The sequence below is a fragment of the Fukomys damarensis genome, unplaced genomic scaffold (genome assembly GCF_012274545.1).
Source record: "Fukomys damarensis isolate Sample0158 unplaced genomic scaffold, DMR_v1.0_HiC HiC_scaffold_24, whole genome shotgun sequence".
Taxonomy (NCBI): Eukaryota; Metazoa; Chordata; class Mammalia; order Rodentia; family Bathyergidae; genus Fukomys; species Fukomys damarensis.
The window spans coordinates 65,102,723-65,129,617 of NW_022900936.1; the positions used below are offsets into that span (position 1 = coordinate 65,102,723).

General features: G+C 37.1%; 1 protein-coding gene across 5 annotated transcripts in view; it reads right to left on the bottom strand.

The window, feature by feature from the left end:
• Window positions 1-26,895, bottom strand: part of Polq (DNA polymerase theta) — a 161,684-nt gene that overhangs the window by 67,525 nt on the left and 67,264 nt on the right. For all 5 annotated transcript variants that reach the window (XR_004518780.1, XM_010630003.3, XM_010630002.3 and 2 more), the window contains exons 16-20: window positions 15,278-18,312; window positions 13,304-13,447; window positions 11,548-11,744; window positions 9,366-9,606; window positions 2,286-2,479 (exon numbers count right to left, since the gene is read on the bottom strand). Coding sequence is in view for 4 of the 5 variants with exons in the window: in XM_010630003.3 (XP_010628305.1) it covers window positions 2,286-2,479; window positions 9,366-9,606; window positions 11,548-11,744; window positions 13,304-13,447; window positions 15,278-18,312 (3,811 nt within the window). In the remaining variant the exon portion in view is untranslated. The remainder of the gene's footprint in view (window positions 1-2,285; window positions 2,480-9,365; window positions 9,607-11,547; window positions 11,745-13,303; window positions 13,448-15,277; window positions 18,313-26,895) is intronic.

Here is a 26,895-nt window from a genome sequence, read left to right on the forward strand (position 1 = left end):
TAATATATAATATATAACATAAAATATAGTATTGTGATGCCTCCTAAGTATTGTTATTCAGGATTGCTTTTGCTCTTCTGGTTGATAGGATTGTTTTCTCTTGTTCTGTGAGGAATACTGCTGGTATTTTGATTGCAGTTGCACTATATCTATATATCAGTTTGGCTTCTATAGCCATTTTTACAATATTTGCTATGCCTATCCAGGAATATTTTCTGATATTTCTCAATGTTCTTTTCCAGATTATTATACTATTTATGATAAGAGCTCTTTCACTTCTTTTGTTAATTCCTAAGTATTTAATTTTCCTTGAAGCTGTTTTGAGTGGTATTGTTTTCCTAATTTCTTCAATGGGTTCATTAATGTTGTATGGAGATGCTATTGTGTTAGTTTTGTGTCCTACTACCCTGCTGAATTGTCTCATGAGTTCTAGGAGGCCTCTGGTGGAACTTTTTAGGCCTTCTAGATGGAGGATTGTGTCATCTGGGTACAAGGAGAGCTTGACTTCCTCCTTTTCTATATGTATTCCTATTGTTTCTTTTGCTTGGCTGATTGCTATGGCTAAAGTTTCAAGTACAATAGGATTGGTAACAGTGGACATCTTTGTCTTATTCCTGATTTTAGAGGGAAAGCTTTGTGTTTCCCCATTTAATATGTTGGAAGTTTGCTTTTAACAAGTGGCTTTTATCAGATTAAAGTCCTACTATTCCTAGTCAAAAAACTGCTTATCATGAACAGATGTTGGATTTTGTCAAAGGCTTTTTCTGTGTTTATTGAGGTGATCATATATGTGATCTGTGCTCCTGTTTCTGTTTGTGTAAGTATTACATTTATTAATTTACATATGTTGAACCATCTTAGAATATCTGGGATGAATCTTACTTGGTCACGATGTATGATCTTTTAGATGATTTGTTGAATTCTGTTTACCAGTATCTTGTTGGATTTTTCTATGTATGTTCATTGAAGAGATTGGTTTGTAGTTTTCTTTTTTAGTTGAGTCCTTATCTGGTTTTGGAGTCAAGGTAATACTAGCTTCCAGGAATGAGTTTGGCAGTACTCCTTCCCTTTCATTTTGATCAAAGAATTTAAGCAGTATTGGCATTATATCTTCCTGAAGTTCCTGTGTAATTCTGCAGTGAATCTATCAGGTCCTGGGTTTTTCTTAGTTGGGAGATTTATTACTGCCTCAATTTCATTTCCCATTATTGGATTATTCGGGGTTCAGTTCATATATATCTGGGAATCTGTCCATTTCTTCTGGATTCTGCAATTTACTGGAGCATAGGTTTTTGAGGAGTTACTAATAATAATCTTTTGGATTTCAGCAGTGTCCATTGTGATTTCATCTTTTTCATTTCTAATTAATTCACTTATTTTCTTTCCTTTTTTTTGTAAGATTGACCAGGAGTTGTCTATTTTGTTTATTCTTTCAAGAACCAGCTCTTTGATTCTTTGTATTTATTATGGTCTCAATTTCATTAATTTCCACTCTGATATTTATAATTTCTTTCCTTGTATAAGCTTTGGAGTTGGACTGTCCTTGTTTTGATAAGTCCATGAGATATATCATTGGGTTATTAATTTATTGGGCTTACTCTGTTTTTCTGATGTGGGCATTCAGAAATATAAACTTTCTCTTAGGACTGCTTTTAACAAGTTCTACAAGTCCTCTTTTGTGTCTTACATGGTGTGATCAAAAATATGGTGAATGCTGTTGCTAAATGCTATGCAACAAAAAGGCACGGTCATAAAAACATTATAGAATGTTCTCATCCACCTTATTCATCAATCTGGAACCATGTGACTTCCAGCTTTTCCCCAAAGTCAACATGATCATGAGAGGTAAGCATTTTGAACTGAAGCAGCTACAAAATCACAATTAAAAACACAAAAAAGGACCTCCATGGCTCCTTCAAAAAGTGGAAAAAATGAAGGGATATGTGTGTATGAAATGAGGGGGAGTATTTCAGGGAGATTAGTGGCAATGTATCTTTTACAGTAATAATTTTCTTTTATTTCACTATACTTTTCAATCACACCTTGTGTAGTGTAGTAAGCCTCTCTGCTGACCTAGGCAAATCTTCTCCTGGAGCATGCACTTTAGAAGTCTTCTTTTCTACATTTCCATCTCACAAATACAAATATAACTTAGTAATTAGCTGCTAGAATACTCTATTCCCATATTGGTTAACTTTACTCATTTTTGGTGTTTAGGAAACACATACACACATCATTTTAACTCAAAAAGTCATTGTCTAACTTTCCCATCTCCATGATACCACCTCTGCAATGTCATCTGCACTGGTGAAGGAAAAACTGTGGCCAGCTAGTTGATAGGCCTGTGTCTCAATTGCATCCAGCTTGGCTTGCATGATGTGTTTCTGGCTTTCACACTCTGCAGTACTAAAGCCAATTCCATTTAATTCTAACAAGGCTAAGCAGTACTGAGAAGGCATTTCCACTTTGTAGAAAATATCTGAAAGAAAACAACAACAATAAACTATTAGTTCATCGCCTAAGTGACTAGGTCATCAGACACAGAATTGGTCTGGGACAATCCAGAGGTGCTTCCCAAGCTGTCCTTCAGGATTCAGTCTCCTGAGAAGATCCTTAAACCAACAAGGAAAGATGGCAAGGCCAGGTCATTTAGGTTCTACACTACTGTGTTTGTCTGTACAGTAGAAGAACTGGCAATCTTGTGAAGAGTGTAGATTAGAAGAGATTACTTTTCTTCCAAGATGTTTCTGCTTCTACTCTCAGAAGGAGCAAGGCAGCCCACATTATTTGCTGAGCAAACTACAAACAGTTAATTCTACTTAATTATTTCCTATATTTCTGGTCCTATAGTATACATGTTTGAATGAAAAATAGAATGTGGATGTTTTATATTTTCGAGTACTTTTACCAAAGAGGAAAGAAATACATTTCCAAAATAAAAACCAGTATTTTTGTATTTGTTGATATTTCTCAAAAGAGCAGTTTTCCAATACAGTCACTGGAATATTAATTTCAAAGATGCTTTATAAAAAGAATGGAATCGAGAGGCACTGTATGAGTATCAATAGCTATATACTGTTTTTGGATATTTATGATGACTATTAGTATGTTAAAAGCTCTGAGAAGACTTGAAAACTATTTCAACTAAAAGTTTCAAAACTATCTATAAAACTCTATATTGAGTACAGATCTTGTTGATGTCCTAAAACGTAAACATCCATAGAATATACTGTGGGAAATACTGTCTTTAATCTTTGAGAAAAAATTCACACCAAAGACTTCAGCTTCCAACAGAATGAGTCATCAAGACTTGACTCTGAGCAACTCCAGTCTGTTCTCCCTAGCCCTTCACATATACATTTGTTGAGGCAATGCTGGCTTAATCAGCAGGAGAGATATCCAGACACACCCACAACCACCATCAAAGGCAAAAAACAAACAAACAAACAAAAAAAACAAAAGAGACAAAAGAGATGAGAGATACTGGCCTCTACTACTAGGCAGTCAGAGCTTGGTTTTAGAGGCCTGGAGGCAGAGCCGGAATTCATGTCATGCAGGATGAGTAAAATAAAGAAGTTCAGGCTATACAGAAGCAGTCAGAGAAGCACAGAGTAAGAGCTAGCCTGGATCCACAGGCAGCAGGAAGGAGCAGGGCAGTAATGACCAAAGGTTAAGGAGACACAGTTCTCTGAAATAACAACAGGAGAAAGGACTGAGTCCCCAGCTCCTGTTGTAAACAAAACTCTCAGAAAAGACTAATATGGTCCTTGGATGTGTTATAACTTGGTAACCAGCAGAGGCAGGAGCAAAACCTTTCTAGAAAAAGACTTCCCTCTAGTTAGTCCTGCAAGGTTCCACTGATTAAATCCTGTGCAAATCCACAAAAATATAAAACACAGACATCAGTAGAGAAGTATGAATGAAACACAGAAGAAACAATCAACAACAAATGTAGATCCTGAGAACTGCAAATATATACTCATTAGAATAAATAACAACTATGAATAAACCATTTGCAAATATAAGTGAACAGAAACAAAGTAAAACAGTAGGAAAATAGAATACCGTAAATAAATACATATTAATAATCAAAATAATTATCAAATTTTTAAAAAATTGTAAGTTTGAAAATAAATAAGCTATACTTTGTAAGGCATATAAAGCCATAGAAAGGTTAAATGGCATGGAAAAAAGATTCATGAGACAACGAATAATCAAAAGAAAGCTAATGTTGCTTCATTTGTATAAGAAAATAGACCAAGAATAAAAATCACTATTTAGTGATAGAGATGGCCACAGCATAACAGCAGAGGTTCAGATAAATCTATTTAAAACATGCACATACCTAAAAAAATGGTTTCAAAATACATAAAGTTAAAATTAACGGAACTTCAGGCAAAGTTAGATATAGAAGGTTTAAACAACAATCTTAAAAGGCATATAATATTCTGCATCCAGAGTTAAAGTATATTTTCTTTTCTGTACATATAGAATATTTACACAACAGTTTAGGATTTAGGTCACAAAGCAATTCTTCAAACATTTCAAAAAATGAGTAGTATACAACCATATATCCTAACCACAACACAATTATAGTAAATTGAAGGCAATACAAAAATATAAAATTAAAAATTTCTATTTGAAAATTAAAAAACAATCTTCTAATAATTCTTTCTCATGTCCAAAAACGTCATAAAAGAAACTTAAACTATTTAGAATGTAATGAAGAAAACATTACACATCAGGACTTCTAAGATACAATGAAAGTAGTGCTTTCAGGGAAATTCATAACCTTAACTACTTAAATTAGGAAAGAAATGAAAAGTTATGAATTTCAAGTCAAACTCAGAAAAAGATTACAAAATAAAAGTCAAGTGAACTAGAAGAACACACACACACACACACATACACATACATACATACACATACATACATATTCTTTCCATATGTGTGGCTCCAAGCCACGCTCCATATTGTCAAGTTCTCAGCCACGGGAGAGAGCAGCAGTTGGAGAGCAGGCTGGAGGGAGTAACACCAAGGGACTAGAGCTGTGAACACAGACCCAGATCCTGCAGAGGGAAGCCAGGTTCAGCCTGAGGTACACAGGACTGGAATACCCCACTGTTGCTGTGTTCCCACTGTACGCAGATGTCTGCGCCTAGCAGTGTTCTGAAGGCAGACTGCCCTAGACTTCCAGCAAGATCAGGGACATGTCTTGACTTGAGCTCTGCTCCTTATTTCTGGGCTGTGGAAAAGAGCCATGCATTCAAAACAATAGAGTGTTTTCATTTTTAAAAAGATTTTGCTGGGCCAGGGATTTAGCTCTGTGGCACCACACCTGCCTCACAAGCGCAAGGTCATGAGTTCAATCCCCAGTAAGGAAAAAAAAAAAACTTTTCTGCTGATTACCTCTTTCTTTTCATTCTCCCCCTTTCATTCCATTATTTTCCCCTTTTCTTTTTATGCATGTGTATTCATATATATGTGTACAATAAATGTGTGTGTGTGTGTGTCTTGCCTTTTTCTTCCAATATAGTTAGTTTATAGAGGGTAAGGAAATACTCCCTTGTCCCTTTTTGTTCCTTCTACTTTTACCCATATCTTTTTGCCTAACTTTTTTCTCGTTTCTTATCCTTTCTTGTTTTTGTTTTCTTTCTTCTCCTTTTATTTGTCTCTATTTAAAGTTTTCTAAGTCATACAATCGTTTCTCATCTCCATTTCTCACTACCAATTTTGCACCCACTTTTCCCTGTTATCTCCACTTAAATATATAACACACCTCTACCACCATTAGGGTCTTTCACCTCCCTCCTATTTCCTCCTTCCATTCTTTCCTTTACCCACCTCTAACATTACCTGATCCCAAACATCCTGGGCTTTAGATAACTGATTCTGTAAAGTTACTGTTGAATGCATGCATGCTTGCTTGCTTTCTTTCTTTCTTTCTTTCTTTCTTTCTTTCTTTTTCTTTCTTTCTTTCTTTCTTTCTTTCTTTCTTTCTTTCTTTCTTTCTTTCTTTCTTACCATTAGAAGAGACACAGATATTACATTTAGTGAGCATTAGCTGTGGGTCAATATATGGGCTGTTATGCTTACACCACAATCATGGATTTCTTCTCTAAGTTAAAGGGAGATCCAAAATTGGGTCTCATAGTATGTTCTCAATTTGCCCTGATGGACATCACTGTAACTGATTAACTTGTTACTACCATAGCTCATTTGATTGCATAGGAATACTCCTGACTCAGTGGACAACTTTGTGCCAGTGAATCTGTCTGCTGATTCCTCCATCATAGCAAGAGTTCCTAACCCAAGCAAGAGTTCCTAACCCAAGGACTTGGGCTGGATTAGAATCAGCAAGAATGACTGCAACCTGGCATATTATAGTGATACATGCTTACCAATGTTTATAGCAGGACAAATCATAAAAGCTAAATCCTAGAAGGAGCCCACATACCCATCAACAGATGACTGGACAAAGAAAATGTGGCGAGTGAATATAATGGAAAACTACTCCACTATAAAGAATGACAAATTTGAGACATTTGTAGGGAAATGGATACACCTGAAAAATATAACGTTGAATGAAATAAACCAGACACACAAGCTTAAATATCATATGGTATCTCTCATTTGAGTGAGGCAAAGTACAAAGAGAATAATAAAAGACTGATGGAAGGGGACAAGGGGATGGATCTCTAGCAATAGGGTAGTGGCAGGGAACAAGGAAAAGGATGAGAAAGACAGGGTGGGGAAATAAGTACAATAAAGATATTCCAGGTATAGAAACCTAGTGACCTCAATGAATGTGAACATTATATGTCATAACATGAGCTAAGATTAATAATACCAATAAGAATAAATATCATGATAAGGGAAATAGAGGAAGGGTGAAGGAAGGGGAAGGGGATTAAAAGAAAGAAGCTATAGTATATATGAGTATATATATGTACCCACTCCCCAAGATGACTACAAACTGTAAGTAACGCAAACATGTACTAATCAAATTTTTTTAAAGTGAAAAAAAAATACCTAGCTGGGCATGGTAGCACACACCTGTAATCCCAGCACTTGGGAGGCTGAAGCAGGAGGATCACCATGAGTTTGATGCCAGCCTGGACTACACAGTGAATTCAAGAAGAGCCTGAGCTACACAGTAAGACCCTGTCTCAAAAAACAAATGAACAAACTTTAACATATCTTGGTCTGAACCTTGCCACAAAAGTATAGTAAACTTGAAGAAAATTTTTTTAAAAATAAGCAAAATTTGTACATACACCAATAAAAATTTAAAAAGCAAAAATAAGCAAAATTAAATATATAATACAGCAATAATATATAACAAACAATGTTTTAGCAATATATATGTTAAAATTCTTTAAATGGTAAAGTTTTTAAAATTTAATTTATAAAAACAAGGGAATAATATAAAACGGGATATTCAAGAAAGGAAGAATAAGACAGTGCAATTTAATGTGGGTTCACAGGTATTCATTATATTATTAAAATAACAATAGCTCTATATGTGGACTGATAATATACACGAAAGAACATGATTATTACAAATACGTACAGCTCACATTCTTTAAAAAGAAGACAAATGAACTTATTCCATACTTATAATTTTTTCTCATATATGTTCAAACAGTAGGACCTAATGCATTCATACAAATATTCTGTCATAGGTCATATTACATAAAGACACATTATCTCACTAATATTCATTCACACCAAAACACCTGAGAAAGCTCTCAGAACATCACTACCCACAAGGCAAGAGTATGAAAAGAGAAAATAATCTAGAGATCCATTAAAATAAAGAAGCAAACTGTGAAATAATTATTTCCAAACAAAATTTAATAGTTTTCCATATTCTTGGCAGAAATTTCCCTTTTTCAATGTACTTCAATTCTAAGGATTTTATGATTAAGAAAACATTAACACTAAATAAAACTGCATCTAACAGGTCCTACTCACCTATTTTTAAATTTACAGAAAGAAGGTGCTTCTAAGGTACATTAAAATGATGAAAGTTATAATAATGAATCTAGAGATTTCTTGGTATGTTGCTGGAAAGGAAAACTATAATCCCCCATTTTTAGAGATAAAAACCTGTCTCTAAATTTGGATTAGTCTTTATAAAGCTTATGACTCTGATAAGGATAACAAACATCCATTAAAAACATACAGACCGATTCCTATCAACATCTTCAGCAGTCCTTGTCTGGGAAGTGTACAGCCACACTACCCAGGACCCCATCAATAGGTGGAAAAAAGTGAGCTGGGATTACAGCTGTTGAAAATAAGTGCAGGGGCAATCCTGGGCATGTAGGGCAGTACTCCCCTCCTAGGTGTGCCAACACTGGCTTAAGAGAAGGTGAACTTGAAGTACTACAGTGCTAGTACAAGAGCAGTTGATGATAAACTGGGCATGGTGACGCACACCTGTGATCCCATCACTCAGGAGGCCGAAGTAGGAGGATCGCTGTGAGATCAAGCCCACTTCATTCTTTATTATATTATTTGTAAAATCAAAGTACTCTTTCTGGGCCAGAAGACTTCTCAACAAATTTATACTATTTGTCATGAGCAAAGAAGAGAATTACATGAATATCCTTTGCTGAAGAAAGGACTATTGATAGCTTAATAAAGGGGGCGGTGGTGCAGGGATTTAGCTCAGCAGAGCCGCCACCTGCCTCGCAAGTGCAAGGTCCAGAGTACAATCCCCAGTACCCTCCCCCCCTCAAAAAGAAAATCACTTTTGTTTAAATCATGAAAGATGTCTTCTAAGCATTAAAACAATTGATACATTTCAAATATATATTTGGTAACAATTAAATAAAACACTACTAGTTATCTTCTAGCAGGGCCAGGGACCAGCAAACAATGTCCAAACTAGCATCAGATACATGTTTTCATAAATACATTATTGCCGGGAATTTAGCTCAGTGGTTCCAGTGCCTGGCTCACAAGCACAAGGGCCCAAGTTCAATCCCTGGTACCAAGAAAAAAAAAAAGACATAAATACATTATTGAAAGACAGTCACAGCCATTTGTTTTGATATTGCTTATGGCTCTTCTGTTGCTACACTGTCAGAGTGGAAATCTGTGATAGAGACTGTCTGGTCCACAACTCAGCAATAGGTCCTATCTAGCCTTCTACAGAGAAAAGTTTGTTGACCATTGCACTAGACAATCCAAAAGTAGAGTTTACATAAAATGTGTAATTTATTCACCTATGATAAAGAATGGCACACACACACACACACACACACACCTATATCTACATAATCTACATATCTATATATACATATACATATACATATACACTGGTATCATAAAAGTGCCAGGAACTTTGTTTTTACCTTGAAGGTTTTCCTCCTGCAACAAAGAGTGGAGTTGGTTCATACAGCTAAAGATGAGAATGGACTCTACAGATGCTCTGTACCGCCCAGAATGCTCAGTGCTCACATTCAGCCCCAGGCTTTGAATTCCTTGGCCAGTCTCCATGCCTTCTAGGAGTGGGAGTTCATGAGGAAGATAACTAGTAACCATACTGTGAAGGGTTGGCTCCATGGAATCTGGATCTAATAACCAGCATGCCACCTGAATGGGATAGCAATCAGAGTATTTTTTTGATATTTTCTAAGATCTTTGTGTAAAAATTCATTTATATCACTCAGTTTTACTTAACACTTACTCAGGGGTTTCCCCAGGAAAGGAGAAAGAAAGCGTAATAATAATAATAGGACTCATTTTGTTACCGATAACAGCAGTGGGCTTCAAAGAATGAAAAAAGCTATAACTTTCCATCACTGCAATTCTCCTGGACTTCCCAGTTCTGAAAACTTAAAAACCAAATGCTTCCAGGGCCTGGAATTTAGCTCAGTGGTGCCACTGCCTGACTCACAAGTGCAAGGTCCCAAGTTTGATCCCTGATACCAAAAAGAGAAAAGAAAAAGAATCTAAAGTCCAAGTGCCTCCAATTAAAAACCATGTGTCTGAGCAAGAAAATGAGGCTCAGGCTGATATGGCCTAAGCAACTATAAAAAAGGTGGGCCTCTATGCTTTTACGCTTACTTAGTTCTTTCAAAAGCAAAAGTGAAGCACAAATGTCTTACCACTGAAAGTTCATATCCAGATTCTCAGAACGCCTCTAGATTTTCTTTTCAGAAGAGGAGTCTGTCACCAGGACCATCCAGTTGGCCAATGGATTGCTATTTTTAGCTTCCCCATGAAACTAGGTGACCTGTAGCTTCTAATACTAGATATAACAGAGCATAAACTACATTTGTAATATAGAAATCTAAGCTAATATTTCTGAAGATTACTACCTGACTCAGTTACTTTTGTAGAGCAATTATGAAGCCTTATAAGGGTGTTTTGAATGGGAAAGTCTGATATAAAAGTTGAACAAAGGTGAGAACTGAAAGAAGGGACAAGAAAAAAAAGAGACTAGAAGGGAAAAAATGGAAACTAAGCTTTTGCAAATAATGAAGGTATAAGAGGTTGCACAGAGGGGAGAGAAATGGCAAAAAAAGAAGAAAGACATATCATGTACAGGTAGGGACAAATTCCCTATGATGAATATTATGATTATGTATATCTAAAATGTACCAATAAATTTTTTAAGTTGGCTGATGGTTCTTATAAAGATGTGATTTGAAAAATCTATAGCCTATCTTCTTAAACCAAAAATGTGGTTAATAAAATCAAATATGAAATATTTCAAGTAGTTTGAGAAGGGGGAGAAAAAAAACTAAAAAATTATCCTACTGACTATACAGTATTGGTAACAACCATCAAACTGTAATTTTTCAATTCTAAATTAATACTCTGTATGTCTAAGAAAACCATTGTCAAAAAAAGATGTAGGAAATGATGTACCTTTAGAGATTATGTCATAAATAAATGTCCTCTAAAATGCATTACAGTGTTAAATGTGTATTATGATAACACATTACCCTACCCTGGCTAACTCAGAGGCCTGATTATGAAGAGTGTATCATATGCTGCTGTGACACAGGAATGTTCTCAGGGCCTAGTATCACAATGAGCCCCAATGATCCCTAAGTATACCCTTTTTGACATTTTGTATTCATGCACTTTTCCTATTTTCTGCCTCCGTTCTCTTGGTTATATGGAAAATCCTATCATATACCTAAATTGAATGGTTCTCATTTCACTTCTAATTTACTATGGGATTAGAACGTTCAATTTACGACCAAAATTAATTTTTTAAAAAATTTCTGAAGGAAGACATAAACTTTAGGGGTTAGAATTTTGACAACTCTGTTTTGAACTACACAGAGATATTTGGTGCACAATATTTTATTCTAGGTGGATGAGATTACTGGATAAAGACATGACTTCTCAAAAAAAAAAAAAAAAAGAAAAGTAAACTTGAGATAACTTAAAAAAAAAGACATGACTGACCTCTAAATGACTTAAATTGCATTACTTAAGCTAAATAAATACCAAGTAATTTAAGAATTAACCTAAACCCATCAATGTTTAAGTTTATAAAAATTATGTAAGACATAGAACCTTAGGGTCTTCATAACGTTGCTCCAGGGAGATGCCACAAGACTGAAGAAGAATTTTATAGCTCCGGATGAAATCATAGATGATAATAGTTCGGTCCTTATCAGATTCCTTTTGCAAGCAGGATCGAAGGTGCAACATCCTCTGTCTCACAGTCAGGGCTGGATCCAGAGAAGGTGGGGCCAAACTGGCAGTAATTTCTTGGGACCAAAAAAAAAAAAAAAAAAAAAAAATCTTACCACAAAAATTACATGATTCATTTGCAGCAGCAATCTTTTTTTTTTTTTAATTTTATTGAGTTTATTGGTACATTTTAGGGACACAGTACAGTTACATTCATTGTTGGGATCATGTACCTTTACATGGTAAGTCTTGATTCTCATTTTTTCCCCTTACCTCTGCCCTCCCTTCACCCCCTCCTCCCCTCCCCATCTACAAACACTTTATTTTCATCTTTTCATTCTCTCACACTTTTTTCTTTTCCCTTTTTGTCTTCCCCTACGTATCACACCTTCCCTACACCTTTAGCTCCTTTCTTCAAATTTCTAAATGTCAGTAATCTTATTAGAATCTTATGCATTGTTGCAGAATATTCAAAAAAACTCAGAGGCCAAGGACTCAGTACCAAGTGACCACTAATTCAGCATAACCTTGTCCAGGTCCTAGTGACTATGTAGATGAAGGGTGTTTCCTAACCTAAACACTAAGGTTTAAGCTACATGTTTTATAATGCTCTATTTAATTACATGAGATTCTAAAATATCAAGACTTCAAAAGCAAAATCACATTTTCAGAAAGATGATTTAAAGATAGGTTAAACACAGGCTTTTTGAAGTTAATTTTATTTTATTGTCACTTTCTTTTGTTTTGAAACAGGATCTCACTATGTAGTTCCAGCTGGCCTTATACTCACTACGTAACTCAGGCTGGCCTCAAACTCATGGCAATCCTGCTGCCTCACCTTTGCTAGTGATGGGATCATAGGTGTGTGATACAATGCTTGGCACTGAAGTGAATTTTCTTTTTTTTTTTAGTACTGGGGTTCAAACTCAGGCCCTTGCACTTGCAAGACAGGCACCAGAACCACTGAGCCAAACCCCCAGCCCTGAAGTAATTTCCAAATGAGACATAATGTTATACCAAAAATAAAAGAAGTAGAAGTTCAAGCACCTGCTCAGCTCAACAGACTTCCCTACCAAGCAAATGAAAATGTCTCAGCCTTACTAAGGAACAGACATTATATGGCAACCTTATTAATTTTGTGCCTGTCCAGAACCAAGCAAACCGCTGAGTGTCTACCAGCCATAATTAGATCATGAAGTATTTCTAGATCTTATCCTTTCAGCTGCAAAGGCTATGTAATTCATTTCAACTATGGAAATCTAACTCAACATTGTCTCTGGATAAGATCCAGACCCAATCAAGGGGAGGAAAAAGACTGAGAAGAAATAACCATTGGTATGCTGCTAACAGCTGCATATGTGACAGGAAGAGAGGAGCAAAGGTAACACTTCTTAAAACATTCATTTGAGTCTAGGGGAATAGCTAAGTCATGGAGTGTTTGTCTCATAGGGGAAAGGCTATGGGCTTAAGCCCTGTCAATTATGTACACATTAACTGATGTCCAAATAACTGTAATTTTTAATTTTATAAATAAATCCTGGGTCCTATCAGGAAATCATTCTCAACAAGCAGGATTATTATCCTATCAGATGTTTCATTAATTACATAGTGACTTAGCCAAATTCTGATTACTTACCAGACTGCTGCTGCTCCTTCTGCAGTGAAATATAATATGCATCCCTTCCACCCCAGCACACTGCCAGTCCAACCACTAGTATGTCATCAGAGCCTTGAACAGGAAATGTATCATCTCTAACTGAAGTTTCCTGAGGTGAGCCAGCTAAGTGAATCAAAAGTGAAACAGTCAAAAAAATCTGTAAGACATTAAACTAAGTATTAAAACAATGATAAAAAACTGTATTTGATAGACAAAATTGGAAGATCTTAAAATATGCATTATGAAGATAACTATTTGACATACATACAGACACACACACACATACACACACACAAATATATATGATCTAGGCTGCCCATCAATTATGATACTTGTAATCATAAAAAAAATATGCTAAAGCCAGGGATTTAGCTCAGTGGTTCTGCCAGCTGCCTCAAAAGTTCAAGGAACCAAGTTCAATCCCTGGTACTCCCCCAAAAAATCTACTAAATATTTCTTAAAGTAGATCTATAAGAATGACTAAAGGATTATCAACTAAATGAAAAAGCCGCACTACAAGTTTATATAATTCAAACAAAAATAAAGAGGTCAGTCGGGCATGAAGGCACTCAGGAGGCTTAAGCACGAAGCCTGCCACAAGTCTGAGCTACCCTGGGCTACATGGTTCAAGGCCAGCCTGAACTACACAGTGAGATCCAAGGAAGGGAGGGAGGGAGGAAGGAAGGGAAGGAAGGGAAGGAAGGGGAGGAAGGGGAAGAAGGGGAGGAAGGGGAGAGAGGGAAGGAGGGAAGGAGGGAAGGAGGGAGGGAGGGAAAGGGAGAGAAAAAGGGGGAGGAAGGCAGGCAACTGCCATACCACAAAAACACTGAAGCATATGCAGCAATTCTTAACAAATAAGAAACTTAAGGACTGGGGATTTAGCTCAGTGTTCAGTGGTTCCGCCTTCTGCTTTGCAAGCTCAAGGACCCATGTTTGATACCCAGTACCAAAAAAAAAAAAAAAGAAACTTAAGTGCTACTCCTTAACAAAGAATGATTTTATATCAGAATTCAACATTTTTATCTAAAATAACAGATCATCAATTTTACAAAGGTCAAGAACCAGTCTGTTTCAGTTACAGATATATCTTCATTACCCAGCAAATAAACTGGCATGTAAGAACTCAATGCACGTTTGCTAAATTTCAATCAAGGTTTTAGTGTTTCTAGCACAGCCTGATAGCAGAAAATGTGCTCAATTTTACATGTGATGGATAAAAAATGGGAAATGCTACTCAACACCAAAAGTACGTAACACCTTATTAACGGTATGTTCCATGAATCAAAGGTCAAATACTTAAAACTTTACAAAAAATTCATTCATAAATAGATATTTTAGAAATCAGATCAAATCAATTTCCACAGTGGCTGGACGAAGCTGACTGTGGCTAGCCCCACCCCATCTAGAACCCAGGGTTCTTAAAGAAGACCAGAATAACATGGCAGCATTTACCAAAAGGGTCAACTTGTGAAAGTTGGGAGAGCTTTGTTAGGCTTTGGAATCAACACCTCAGTACAGAATTCATGACTATCACTAGAAGTTTAAGTTCTACTTCAGATAAATTTTGAAAAATGTAGTTAATGAACATTCTAAAATAATATAATGCCTATCTGCTATGGACTTTTGTGGTTAAGTAAATAATGGTATATAAGCTAATAAGAAATAATTCGTGAACACCGGTGATTAACAAAAACCATGTCACATTAGGACATTAAGAGAAATGTCTGATCATATTCAAAATTATATTAATTTTCATAAATTTGTACTCCAACTAATATAACATGTATTACATATACCTCTATACTGGAGAATAACAATTAGGAATCTAGCTAGACCAAAGAAAGCTGGTTTTGAACAGAATTGCATTAATATTTAATATCAAAAAGTCAAAATATCATCTGTCTACTAAGTTATAGATTAAAGTGAAAAAATAAAAATTTGAAGACTTTTTACCTTGTTTAAACCTTCCACCAATAGTAACAGTTTTAGAAGATGTCAAATTTCTTGTCTTTTCACAAGCCAGTGAGATGGAAAACTGATTTTTGCACTGCCACTCTTTAATGAATGTTTGAAAGAGGGTCTGGTCACTTGCTACATCAATTATAGACAAACTTTTTGAACTGCATGAGGGTGGAGTTAACTGCAAGCCATCCTGTGACAACTGGTCTCTGATAGAACTATCACCTTTGAAACCATTCCCATTCTCTGGACATAAGCCATGGGTTTTAATATCTGAAGGTGAGCTACATGAACCTTCACCAGGCTGTAAGACACTGCTCATTGTCCAAGGTTTTGCAGAAGTTTCAAGAATCTCTGGAAATACCAGCTTAGAAGCAGGTGCTGGTGTGGGTGTAGGAGGAATGAGACCATTATCATCAACAACACAGCTTTCATGACAAGGCAAGAGAGCTGAGGTTTCACCATGAATGGCCTTGATCTCTAGTGCATCCATCTTGCTTTTTACTTCATTGTTAGGAGAAAATGAAATACCCTGTAGTTGATATGTCTCTGAATCTGAAATCATCTCCAGTCTCTCATTTAACTCAATACTTTTTCCTTTCAAACTAGCTAAGTTTATAGTCATTAATTTTGGTTTTTCATTTTCTAAAGGACTAGATGCTTTATCTAAAATCTGTTGCAATCCTGGACTTAAATCAAAGGATGCCCCTGACCATATGAATGAATTATTTTGCCTTGTCTCAGTTGACTTGGACTTTTGAGCCATTTTATCTTGATCTCCACCAATTACTTCTCCATGGGGGTGACCATCATCTTCAATCAGTGAATCACTCAGTTCTAGTACTGTAAAAGATAGTTCAGTATTATGTTTCCCTTGGACAGGAACTATATTGACATTTTCCATAGCTTCAACCATCTGAGTAGAATCCATTTCTGAAAACATAATAGATTCATTATTGAAACAAGTGAACTGCTGCTGAATATTTTGATGTTTATGCATATTTGATGTCTCAGTTGAGTCCTCTTGCTGTAGACACAGAGAATCACTGACATTGTTTGATGTTATTTCAGAAGGAAGAAGTTTTTTGGCTTGCCCTTCAGGTGGCTGTTCTTTTACCAGAAAGTCTTCACCGAAACTGTCGAAGAATAAACTGTTACTCATATTCAAACTTGTTTCAGGACCTGACAGACAATATCCTTCCATATCAGTGGGAGTCTTCTTTGGAGGCACCAGTAGGACTGATTTCACAGTTTCTTGTGTTTGATAACCTTGAAGAAAACTATTTAATTGGGAGTCAGTAACAGAAACTTCATTCCCTTTAAAACAAGGGCCATTTTCCCCTAACAGTATTAGAGAATTAAAAATTGGGCTTTCTAGAGTTGGAATATCAAGCCCATGTTTGAGGCTTTGCTTCTCAGTAACTGTACAAGTCACTCCTGGAGGATGCTGCTCACTGGAAATGACAGAAAACTCTTTCTGAGAAGAGCCCAGTAGGTTCTGTTTGTTGGAGCTCTTCTGCATACTCCCTGCTGTCAGGCTGGCATTCTTGGCTTCTTGTTTGGTGTTTTCAGTTGCCATCTGTTGAATTATTTTCTCTGACTGAGTATCTAGGTATAAACTATCTTCAAAATCAAATAGTTTTAAACCTAAGTCAGAAACATGATTATTTTCATTTTTGTTTGTTGCTGTTTTTTCTTGCATTCTAGAAAAATTTTGAAAATTTTCATGCTGGCCTCCTGATTTACCAAATATTCCCTCTGACTGAAGTATTCCACTAGGCACCTCAGTTCTTATATTAGTTCCTAATGCTTGATGACTGGATTTACTTACTTCACTATTAAACTTTACACCTTCACAGCTGATAGTAGTAACATTTGTATCTTTACCCATACAGCTACTGACTGCCTCATGAGACATTTCTCTCACTATTATTTTTTTCTGTGTGCTGTGAGTGTCTGCCTGTTTATCACATTGTTTTTCCAGCCACTGGTTCACTGGATGAGTATCATGGTGTTGCCCAGAAAGATTCTGGTTTTTTGAATCATTTTGTGTTGGCACATCATTTATTTTTTCTGTCTCAGTGACAGCTAATCCACTTCCATTTTTACTAAGCATATTAGTGGCTTGACAAATTACATTTTCTTTTGGGGATCCTGTGGAAAAATGTTCCACATGAGCATCATTAATTATTGTTCTATTCCTTAAACATCGTCTCTCTGTTTGTAATAGGAATGATGTTTTGTTGCTTTTTCCCTCAGCACAAGATAAATTTTTGACAAATGGCTCTGGACTTCTAAATTCCACATTCTTCTCAGCAAAGATAATAAATGAGTTTTCATAAAGAGGAGGACTACACATAGAGCTTTTCACCCCAGTGTCTTTCACAGGACTACTGTCCTGGGATTGTTTTCGGTGTTTTCTATGTTTCCAAGATGGAAAACTTATGCTCATCTGGTCTGAACTGAAATTCAAAGCTGATTTTTTTGTTTCCTCCAATGACATCGGAACAATTTTCCTAGTGCTTATTTTTTCCTCATTCAGAAAGATTCTGGGCTTCTTTTTTATGCTGAAGGAAGCCCGTTTTCTTCCTCTGGAAATGGAATCTCTCTTATGTTCCCAATTACTATTATGGAGCTTACAATGAAAGGAACTTGTATATTCTCTGTTTTTATCTAAATCTTCCACTGCATCTGGTGAATTATTAATGCAAGTGTCACTAAATCTTGTATTACGTTTGTTCTTTGGTGTTAATCGTTTGTGACAATCTGTACTCTGAAGTACAGGTGTGTGTTCCTTTTCTTCTGACTCACTCCTGGTCAGTGAATGTGTACTAGTGCTTAACATGGAATCAGGATCCCACTGCACCCCCATTTCAACTAAGTCTTGCTGCAGAATCACTTTGGCTTCATCCACTATCAAGATTGCAGCCTCCCTTGTAGTTAAACCTTTGCTGCCAGACACCCAAACTGTCCGCATTTTCCGGCGTTCTTCTGCTGCTCCCTCTTCCTCATCCACTGCTTTTCGGGCACTATATAAGAAAACAGGGGAAGAAGGAAATGAATGCACTCACTGAGTCATTCATTTGTCAGTCATAGAGCAAAGATTCATTTAGTATTCAATAAGAGCTGTACTAGGAACTGAAGAAATAGCACTAAACAAGACAGTTATTAATCTGCTCTCATGGTGCTTTCATTACAGTGGGGAAATCAATTGCTTAAAATGCTACGTCAACTGGTGATAAGAGTATATACAAAAATTTTGGTGTATACAAAAATGAGGCACCAAAAAGGAGTGGTAGTTTTGCATATTAAGGAAAGGCCAAAGATTCTTCAAATAAAATCCTTAAAAAAAAAGCTTTTCGTTTGACTTCAGCCAAACTGACAGATAAAATATTAATATTTCTCTGAGTACTATAACAGAGTCTAATCAAACATGTTTAATTAAAATAGCAGGAGAAGAAAGACAAGTTGAAGGAAAACAAAATTATAGAAGAAATAATAGGTGGGAGACTTCTACTTCCAACCACAATGAAGTAACAGGGACCAACCTAGCTTCTCCTATAAAACAGCTGAAGAACCAAGGCTGGTCACAAAGACAATACAGCTTCTGTATTGATCTCTCATGAGTCACTGACTCTGGAGTATGCCAGTGATCATCAGAGTTTTTATGGACTGGCCCTGTGGCTAACGACTGAGGCATCGAGCACCAGCTGGCCAGAATGTGCTTGAATCGTGCTACAGACAGACTGAGTCGGGCCTCCAGATGACTCCAGAGCCTGTCAACAGCTCAGCCACATCCTCATGAGACCCCTACCCAGACCACAGCAATTCTTTACTTGAAGAAACTTTAAGATAATATTTACTGTTGTTTCCAAGTATTTTATTACATAAAATGGGTAATATGATTACTACAACTGTTAAACTGCAAAGGTAGGGGAGGGGTAAGATCCCAAGACTACTTGCAAAAAGATCAAATAACTTACAAGGGCAAAAGAATCTGATTCCTGTTAGACTTCTTAAATACAGCATACAAGATAAGGCCACAGGGATGGGTATTTTTTAAAAACTCAACAAACAAAACTGAAGGTGTAGGATTTTATATACAGCCAAGCTGTGCTTCAAAAATTTAATATTAGAGAAAAGCAGTTATAAATATATAGGAATTCAAGGAAATCGGTACTTCAAGCCTTCCTCCTCAAGGCATCTCTAGTAGAGGATGAGTTTCAGCCAATTAAGAGATAATTAGAACCAAGGCGTGGTGGTGCACACCTGCAACCCCAGCACCCTGGGAGGCTGAAACAGGAGGAACAAAAGTTTGAGACCAGCCTGGGCAATGGGCAATTTAGTGACTTAGTGAAATTGTGTCTAAAAAACCAAAAATCTAAAGGGCTGGGAGAAGGGGATGTAGCTCAGTAAGAAGGCCTTGTGTTTAATCCCTAGTGTAAAATTAAACAAACAAACAAACAAACAAAAACAACAACAAAAAAAACCCTGCAACACTTCAGCATTAAGACTAATAATTTCAACAAATAAAAATGAGGATTGTATTACTCTTTCTCCACATAGATAAGGAGAACATGGAAAAAATTAATGTACAAATATGCATTGAGACACAGTAGAAAAATGAACTTTAAAAATGGGAAGAGAGGGGGCCAGGGATTTAGCTCAGTGGTTCTGCCACCTGCCTCACAAGTACAAGGTCCTGAGTTCAATCACCCATGCAAAAAAAAAGTGGGGAGGGGGAGGGAAGCAAGAGAAAAATGGTGAGCTTAATGATTAATAATCAGGCAATAGGCACAAGTTATAGGATATCATTAAAACCTTAATGAATCAGATAATGCAAAGTACAAACAACTAATAACTGCCTTTCTAATTTAAAGCTAAACCAATAAAGCATACCCAACAAAGAGAAAAATAGTAAATATCATAAAATACACATAATTATAATTTGAAAGAATTAAAACCAATTACATAGGTCATATCAATAGTGTAAACAGGACTAAATTATCCAATAAAAGAAAAATACTTTCAATTAGGTTCAGAAAGCAGATCCAAATTACATTTCAATATGGTACACAGAAAGCCTATCTAAAACATAATATTTCAAAAATGATAAAAATAAAGGGAAGGCAAAGGAATTTCTGAGCAAAAGAAAGTAGTGAAAGATAATCCAGTATCAGATAAAACACAATTCTAACCATAAAGGCTTTGAATGTGACAAAGGGCACTAGTTATGAACACACCAAATAACAAATAACTATTTTTATGAAGAATATATTACAGAAGATTAGAGGAGACAGAAAAAATGCACTGAAATAGTAGAATAGTAATAGAATAGTTGGCTATTCTTACCATAAGACAGAAGGAATGTGTCTGTATGTGTATGGAGTGGTAGGAGAAAAAAATAATTTAGATTTTCTATGAAATATTCCAAATGTTATACCTTTATTATAGAAAAAAATTTTAGTCCGTACTGATCAAGTTTAGGTCACAAAGACATCAATGAGTTCCACGTACAAGTGTTACAAATAACACTTAAACTGTAATGCAATAAAGCCAGAAATTATGAACAAAATATATATCTCTTCATGGCAATTTTGATTCAATAAATCTACCTACCTCTTTTGTTCATAAATTCTGGCTTTAATCAGTAAACAACGCAAAAACGTTCTGTGAGAGACTGCTTGGGCCTGCATAAGATGGCTGCCCTCAACCTTAGCCTTTGCCTCGGTGGAAAAATCCCACTAGACTACATACGTGACTTTTGGCAGGTCTAGCCCCTGGGCAAACAGGGAATCTTACAGAAAAAATAGCCCTTTGTGCTAACCACAGGGTCACGGGATCTGGAGCAGGAGGCCGGTGGTATTTCCTTGTCCTGCTTGCCCCTAGAGATTGTTAAGTTAAAGATTGCATAGGGTTAACTGTTGATGTATGCCTTCCCACTTACCCCTCCCCACATTTGGTAAAATACTGATTGCTGTATGGTTAAATGCTTGAGTGACTCATGTGATTGGTAGAGGATTTGTTTGAACTGTCCAATAAGCTTGCTGAACCTTCCCCCTGGGATAACAGTATATAATCGTTTTGCTGAGCCAATAAAGAGCCTTTGATCAGAAACCAGACTTGGGCCGTGTACTCTAACTTCTTAAAGATTTCCTCCACAGACATTCAAGATCGGATCGGCCTCTGATGACCCACGAATAAGAGGCGGCTCTCACCTCCTATTCCCCGCGGGACGGGGTCCCCCCAGAGAGCCGCAACATTCAACATCTTTCTTTAATATATTTTGCTGTACATTTTAGATATACATAGTGATCACATTCATTGTAAGAAATTTGTACCTATACATGATACATCCTGCTTCTTTTTGTCCCAGCCCCATTCCTAACCCATCTTCCCCTCCTTATTTACAAAAGTTTTGTTCCTATTTTTTTCCTTCTATTCTCTTTTGTTCTTGTCCTTTCTTCCCTTTTGCCCTCCTCCGTAGCCTGAATTATAGGTTTTAGCTAATTCAACCAGGCAAGAGAAATCATATAAAAAAATAAGGACTAGTAAGGGAGAAGTAAAATATCTCTACTTATAGATGATACAGTAATTGTCTAATTTCACCCAATCTCATCAGAAAATATGGCAATGTACCCAGGAATCCTAGGGAAACAATGGCAAAAATAATTCAAATAATAAAAGAATTCAGAAAGTAGCAAGATAAAAACACATAAAAATCAATAATCTTCAGAAATAATAACCATGTAGAGGATATTTGTTTTAGTTACTTTTCTCATTGCTGAGACAAAATACGCAACACCCAAAGTTAAAAGAGGAATGGTTTACTTGGCTTACAGTTTGTAGAAGCTTCAGTCCATAGTTGGCTGGCTCCAGGCCAGGGTGGCATGGCAGAAGGGCATCGCAGAGAATTAGTTCACAGCAAGCAGGCAGGAGAGAGCACACTGGCACTCTTTCTGTCCCTTATATTCTATGCAAGCTACCCACCCTAGGGCAAGTGTGGCACTCACACCCTTAGTTCTAGCCATAACTATGCCAAACTAATCAGTGGACCTATTTAGGAATCACATACCCTTGATCTGAGCACCACACACTCTAGATCCAGCCCCCTTTGAAAAGCCCAACCTATAACCACATGAAGGCTTTGGGGGACATCTAGACACAAGCCATAACAATATTATTATTTTTTTGCTACAACTATAAGAAAACTATCAACTAAAATAAATAATAAATAGATAGATAATAAAATAAGTAATTTGAGGCCAGCCTGGACTACATAGTGAGTTCAGGGCCAGCCTGAACTATATAGCAAGACCCTGTCTCAAGGGAAAAAAAAAACTAGATAGATAGATACATAGATACATAGAAAGAAAAATAATCCCGCCTGTCAAAGACATGATGAAAATCAAGAGGCAACTGATGAATTATAAGAAAACATTTGAAATATACACATCAAATAAAGTGCTAAAAATCCTAATCAATTCGAAAAAATGTTTAAAATCTTTGAGGGAGAACAATAAAATCCACTAGAAATATAAGGAATAAACCTAATCAGGTAATTCACAAAGATATAAAAATGTCTTTAAAACACAGAAGGATGTTCACCATCACTCAAAATTAGAGAAGTGCAAATTAAAAGCATGCTAAGATTCGATGCCTTACTTATCAAACTGGGGAAATTAAAGGCTCTAACAGTGGACTAACTCTGTTGGTGAGGCTCTGAGATGACTGGCATTGACTGGCATATCTAACATTAATCATAAGGAAACAGACAAATCTAAATTGGGATATATTCTGCCAAATAATTTGCCAGTACTTTTCAAAAATATCACAATCCCGAAAAAAAAGAGACTGAGGACTTGTTTCTAATTAAAACAAATGGGTCAACTAAGCATGCCCATCTCCCTCACAATGCCTTGCTGGGAGAAGGCACCTTGTTGCAACCCTTTGCAGGGCAACTCTGACTCTTAACAAAGCTACCTATGCACTTGCCTTCCAAAATCTCATGCCTAGGAATTCATCCTGATGAAATACTTCCAATAACATGAAAATATATGTGCACAGGGTAATTCACTGCAGATTATTGATAATGGTAAAATACTGGAGACCAATTTTCTGGCTTTTAATGAACTAAGCACTAAAAAGAAACAGGCTGGCCAGATACAAGGAATTTCAACCCAGACAATTAACATTACTTCAGTGCTATTTGTACTGGATATACTTTATTCAAATTTCACCAACTGTTCCATTTATGTCTTTTTTCTAACTCAATCTAGAGTCAGGTGTCAAGTCTTTTTTTTTTTTTTTTGGTACTGGGGATCAAACTGCTTATGAGGAAGGCATGGCATCACTGAGCTAAATCCCTGGCCCAAGAACTCAGTCTTTGTTTTTCAAGATCATGATATTCTTGAAAAGAACTGGCAAACTGTTTTGCAGGGTATATCCCAATTTAGATATGTCTAATATTTCTTCATGATTAAATTAATGTTAGGTATTCTGCTGAGAATATCTGAGGATTACTGTATAGCATAAAACTATATTATTGAAAATCACTGAGAGTAGGTTTTTAAGTGTTCTCATCACAAAAAAATGGTAAGGATATGAGGTAATGTATGCTTTAATTATCTCAACTTAGCCATTCTACAATGCACACAAGTTTCAAGACTATATGTAGCACATGATAAATATGCATTTTTATTTTTCAATTTAAAATTAATTAATTTTTGAAAATACCCTAGGATAAATCTTGGCTCTTTGGTGTATTGAATGAAGCACAGGATGTAGGTCTGTAAAGTTACTGGCATCACTAATTTTGATCAATAAAGGTACTAGGCTTTTAGAAGGGGCACAGTCATGACAGCAACAACCTTATGATAACATACAAGTGATCCCCAAGATATGCTTAGAAACAACAAACAAGTTTTTCAATTTAGCTTTTAAAAATGTATAATGCCTTCAGAAAACTTTCTGCAGGATTCAGAAGACTTTCTGCAGGATTATGAATAATTTTTGGTATGCTGTTACCATCCAGAGACATTTTCACACATGATTTTCTTATCTCAGTAACTATCAAGACCATTCTGTGCGCAGTTGTACTAATCTAAAGATTTTGGGAAAATCAGACACTCCAGAAGTGACCAATGCTTTTAGAAGCAGTTTCAAATCATATTCTAGATAGACTACAGCCAGAGGAACTCCTCAAACTGACAAAACTACTAATTCTAAAGCAGACCTAATTCTCAAACACAGTGGGGTGAACAGTGCCAAAAAGCTGAAGATGTTTAATTTACAATGTCTCCTTCAGTCATTCTGTCCTACAGAATAGTAACAAACTGCTAAAAATAAGAGCAATGAGAAGTACCAGCTAATCAGCTGAAAAGCTGACACAGGAAAATGACAGAAAAGCAAAATTACAAGACAGAGAGCACAGTACCAATGTACAACAAGTTGAAAATCTACACATTTCAATAGCCTGTCAAAAGCACTGCAAAACAATACAATAATATTAAAATACTGACAAAAGTTTTACCTAATTTGACAGCTATCAAAAAGGTTAAAATATATTCTCTTTTAAAAAATATAAAATACAGGGTTCCAGCGTGGGGAGGACACTAAGCATCGGGAGCACTTAGTCACTGCTAGCACTGCAGGATGTAGCTCAGGGGACAACAGCCTCCAGCACTGCCTGTCCTCCCACCTGCCAACTGCCCAGCTGTAAATTTCCCTGGGGCTGGCATAACCAGACTCAGCCAGGCCGACTCAGGCCAAGCACTTGCCCCAATGGCCCCAGCCTTGGCCCACGAGGGCACAGCTGCAGGCAGTGCACACCAAAGTCTCACAGGTCCTGGCCCTGTGCCTGCATACCTGCAGGTACTCACCCACTCTCCCAGGCCCCAGGGCCCCATATCTGCCATCACATTGAGACTCTAACCCCTTGGGGCCGAGAGACTCCAACTTTCCCAAAGCTGAAGCTGCAAGGTATTGAGACACCAGACAGATGTCTTCCCACAAAGGATTGGTAAGAGCACAGGGCAATGGGAATCCTGGCATTAACAGGGAAACTGACACAGAGGAACTGGCTTAACTGGGACCTCTGCTAGAAGAGAAAGGCCCTGGGTAGGAAGAATCAACACATTTAAAATGGCCAAATTTCCGCTATACAGAATTAATGCAATCCCAACTGAAATCCCAGCAGAATACTTCACAGAACTTGAGAAAACAATCCAATAATTCATTTGGAACAAGAAGAGACCTAGAATAGCTAAAGCAATTCTAGGCAATAAAGACAACTTAGGGGGTATCACAATCCCCAACTTGAAATTATACTACAAAGCTATTGTGATAAAAACAGCATGGTACTGGCAAAGAAAGAGACCTTAGGGCCAGTGGAATCAATTAGAAGATGCAGAAACAAATCCAGACACACTCAGCCACCTCATCTTCCATAAGAGAGCCAAACACCATCACTAGAGGAAAGAGAGTCTCTTTAATAAGTGGTGCTGGAAAAACTGGGTTTCACCTTGCAAAGATTAAAACTAGACCTATAGAGCAGCCATCGCTCAAGCACCGGGAAGGGAGGCCGGGCCCGATCCACCGCGGGAAGGAGAACCACGCCTGCTCCCAACCCAGCAGCCATCGCTCAAGCGCCGGGAAGGTAGTCAGGCCCCAATCCATGGCAGGAAGGAGAACCATGCCTGTTCCTGACCCAGCAGCCATCGCTCAAGCGCCAGGAAGGTAGGCCGGGCCCCGATCCATGGCAGGAAGGAGAACCATGCCTGCTCCTGACCCAGCAGCCATCGCTCAAGCACCGGGAAGGTAGCCGTGCAGGCGCCCCTGAACCCCCATAATCGCACCCCCCCGCACTCTCAGACCTCCTCACTGTGCAAGTCTTTGGACCCACTCTGCAAAGACAGAGGTGGTCATCAAGGGTATTTTTCTGAGTTCCCAACTTTGAACATCTTTAAAGAAAGGGCATGGGAAACCTGTAATAGAACGTTGAAGAGTTCAACCATTCAGAAGGATGGGGAACTCAATCTGGGCCTTGCAGCCCGAGGTCAGTCAGCATCATGGGGTTCAGCAGGCAGCTAACTGAGATCAGGGGTCTTGCATTCTCACTCTGTCTGAGCCATTAAATGGTAAATATACTATATTGAAAAGTTTGTTCACTGCAGACATGTTCTGGATTGCTTCTTGACTTCAATTTAATTCAAATGATTTAAGGGGGATAGACTAGTGACTACCACAGGTTGTCAGGGTCCAAGTTGTGCTTGATGTTAACGTGTTGCTGATTGTATCAGTTGGGGTAAAGCATGGCCATTGATTTGATGAGCTGTTTTCTCTGATGTTATGAAGATGAGAATGTCTGTGGGTTGTTAGAGACACAGAAGCTAGGGTGCAACTATATCAGGAAGATTTGGGTGATACTCCAGAGATTAAATCAAGGACAGTCCGACAACAAAAATTAAAATGAGAAAACACTTAAGCAAGACACAAGGCCAGACTTCCAGTTCACCAATGGCAAACAGTAGGGCAAATGAGGATGAAAAGGCCGATAGTGAACCACCAGGACACCCTGAACTCAAAGCACAGGAAGTAACAAAACAGATCAA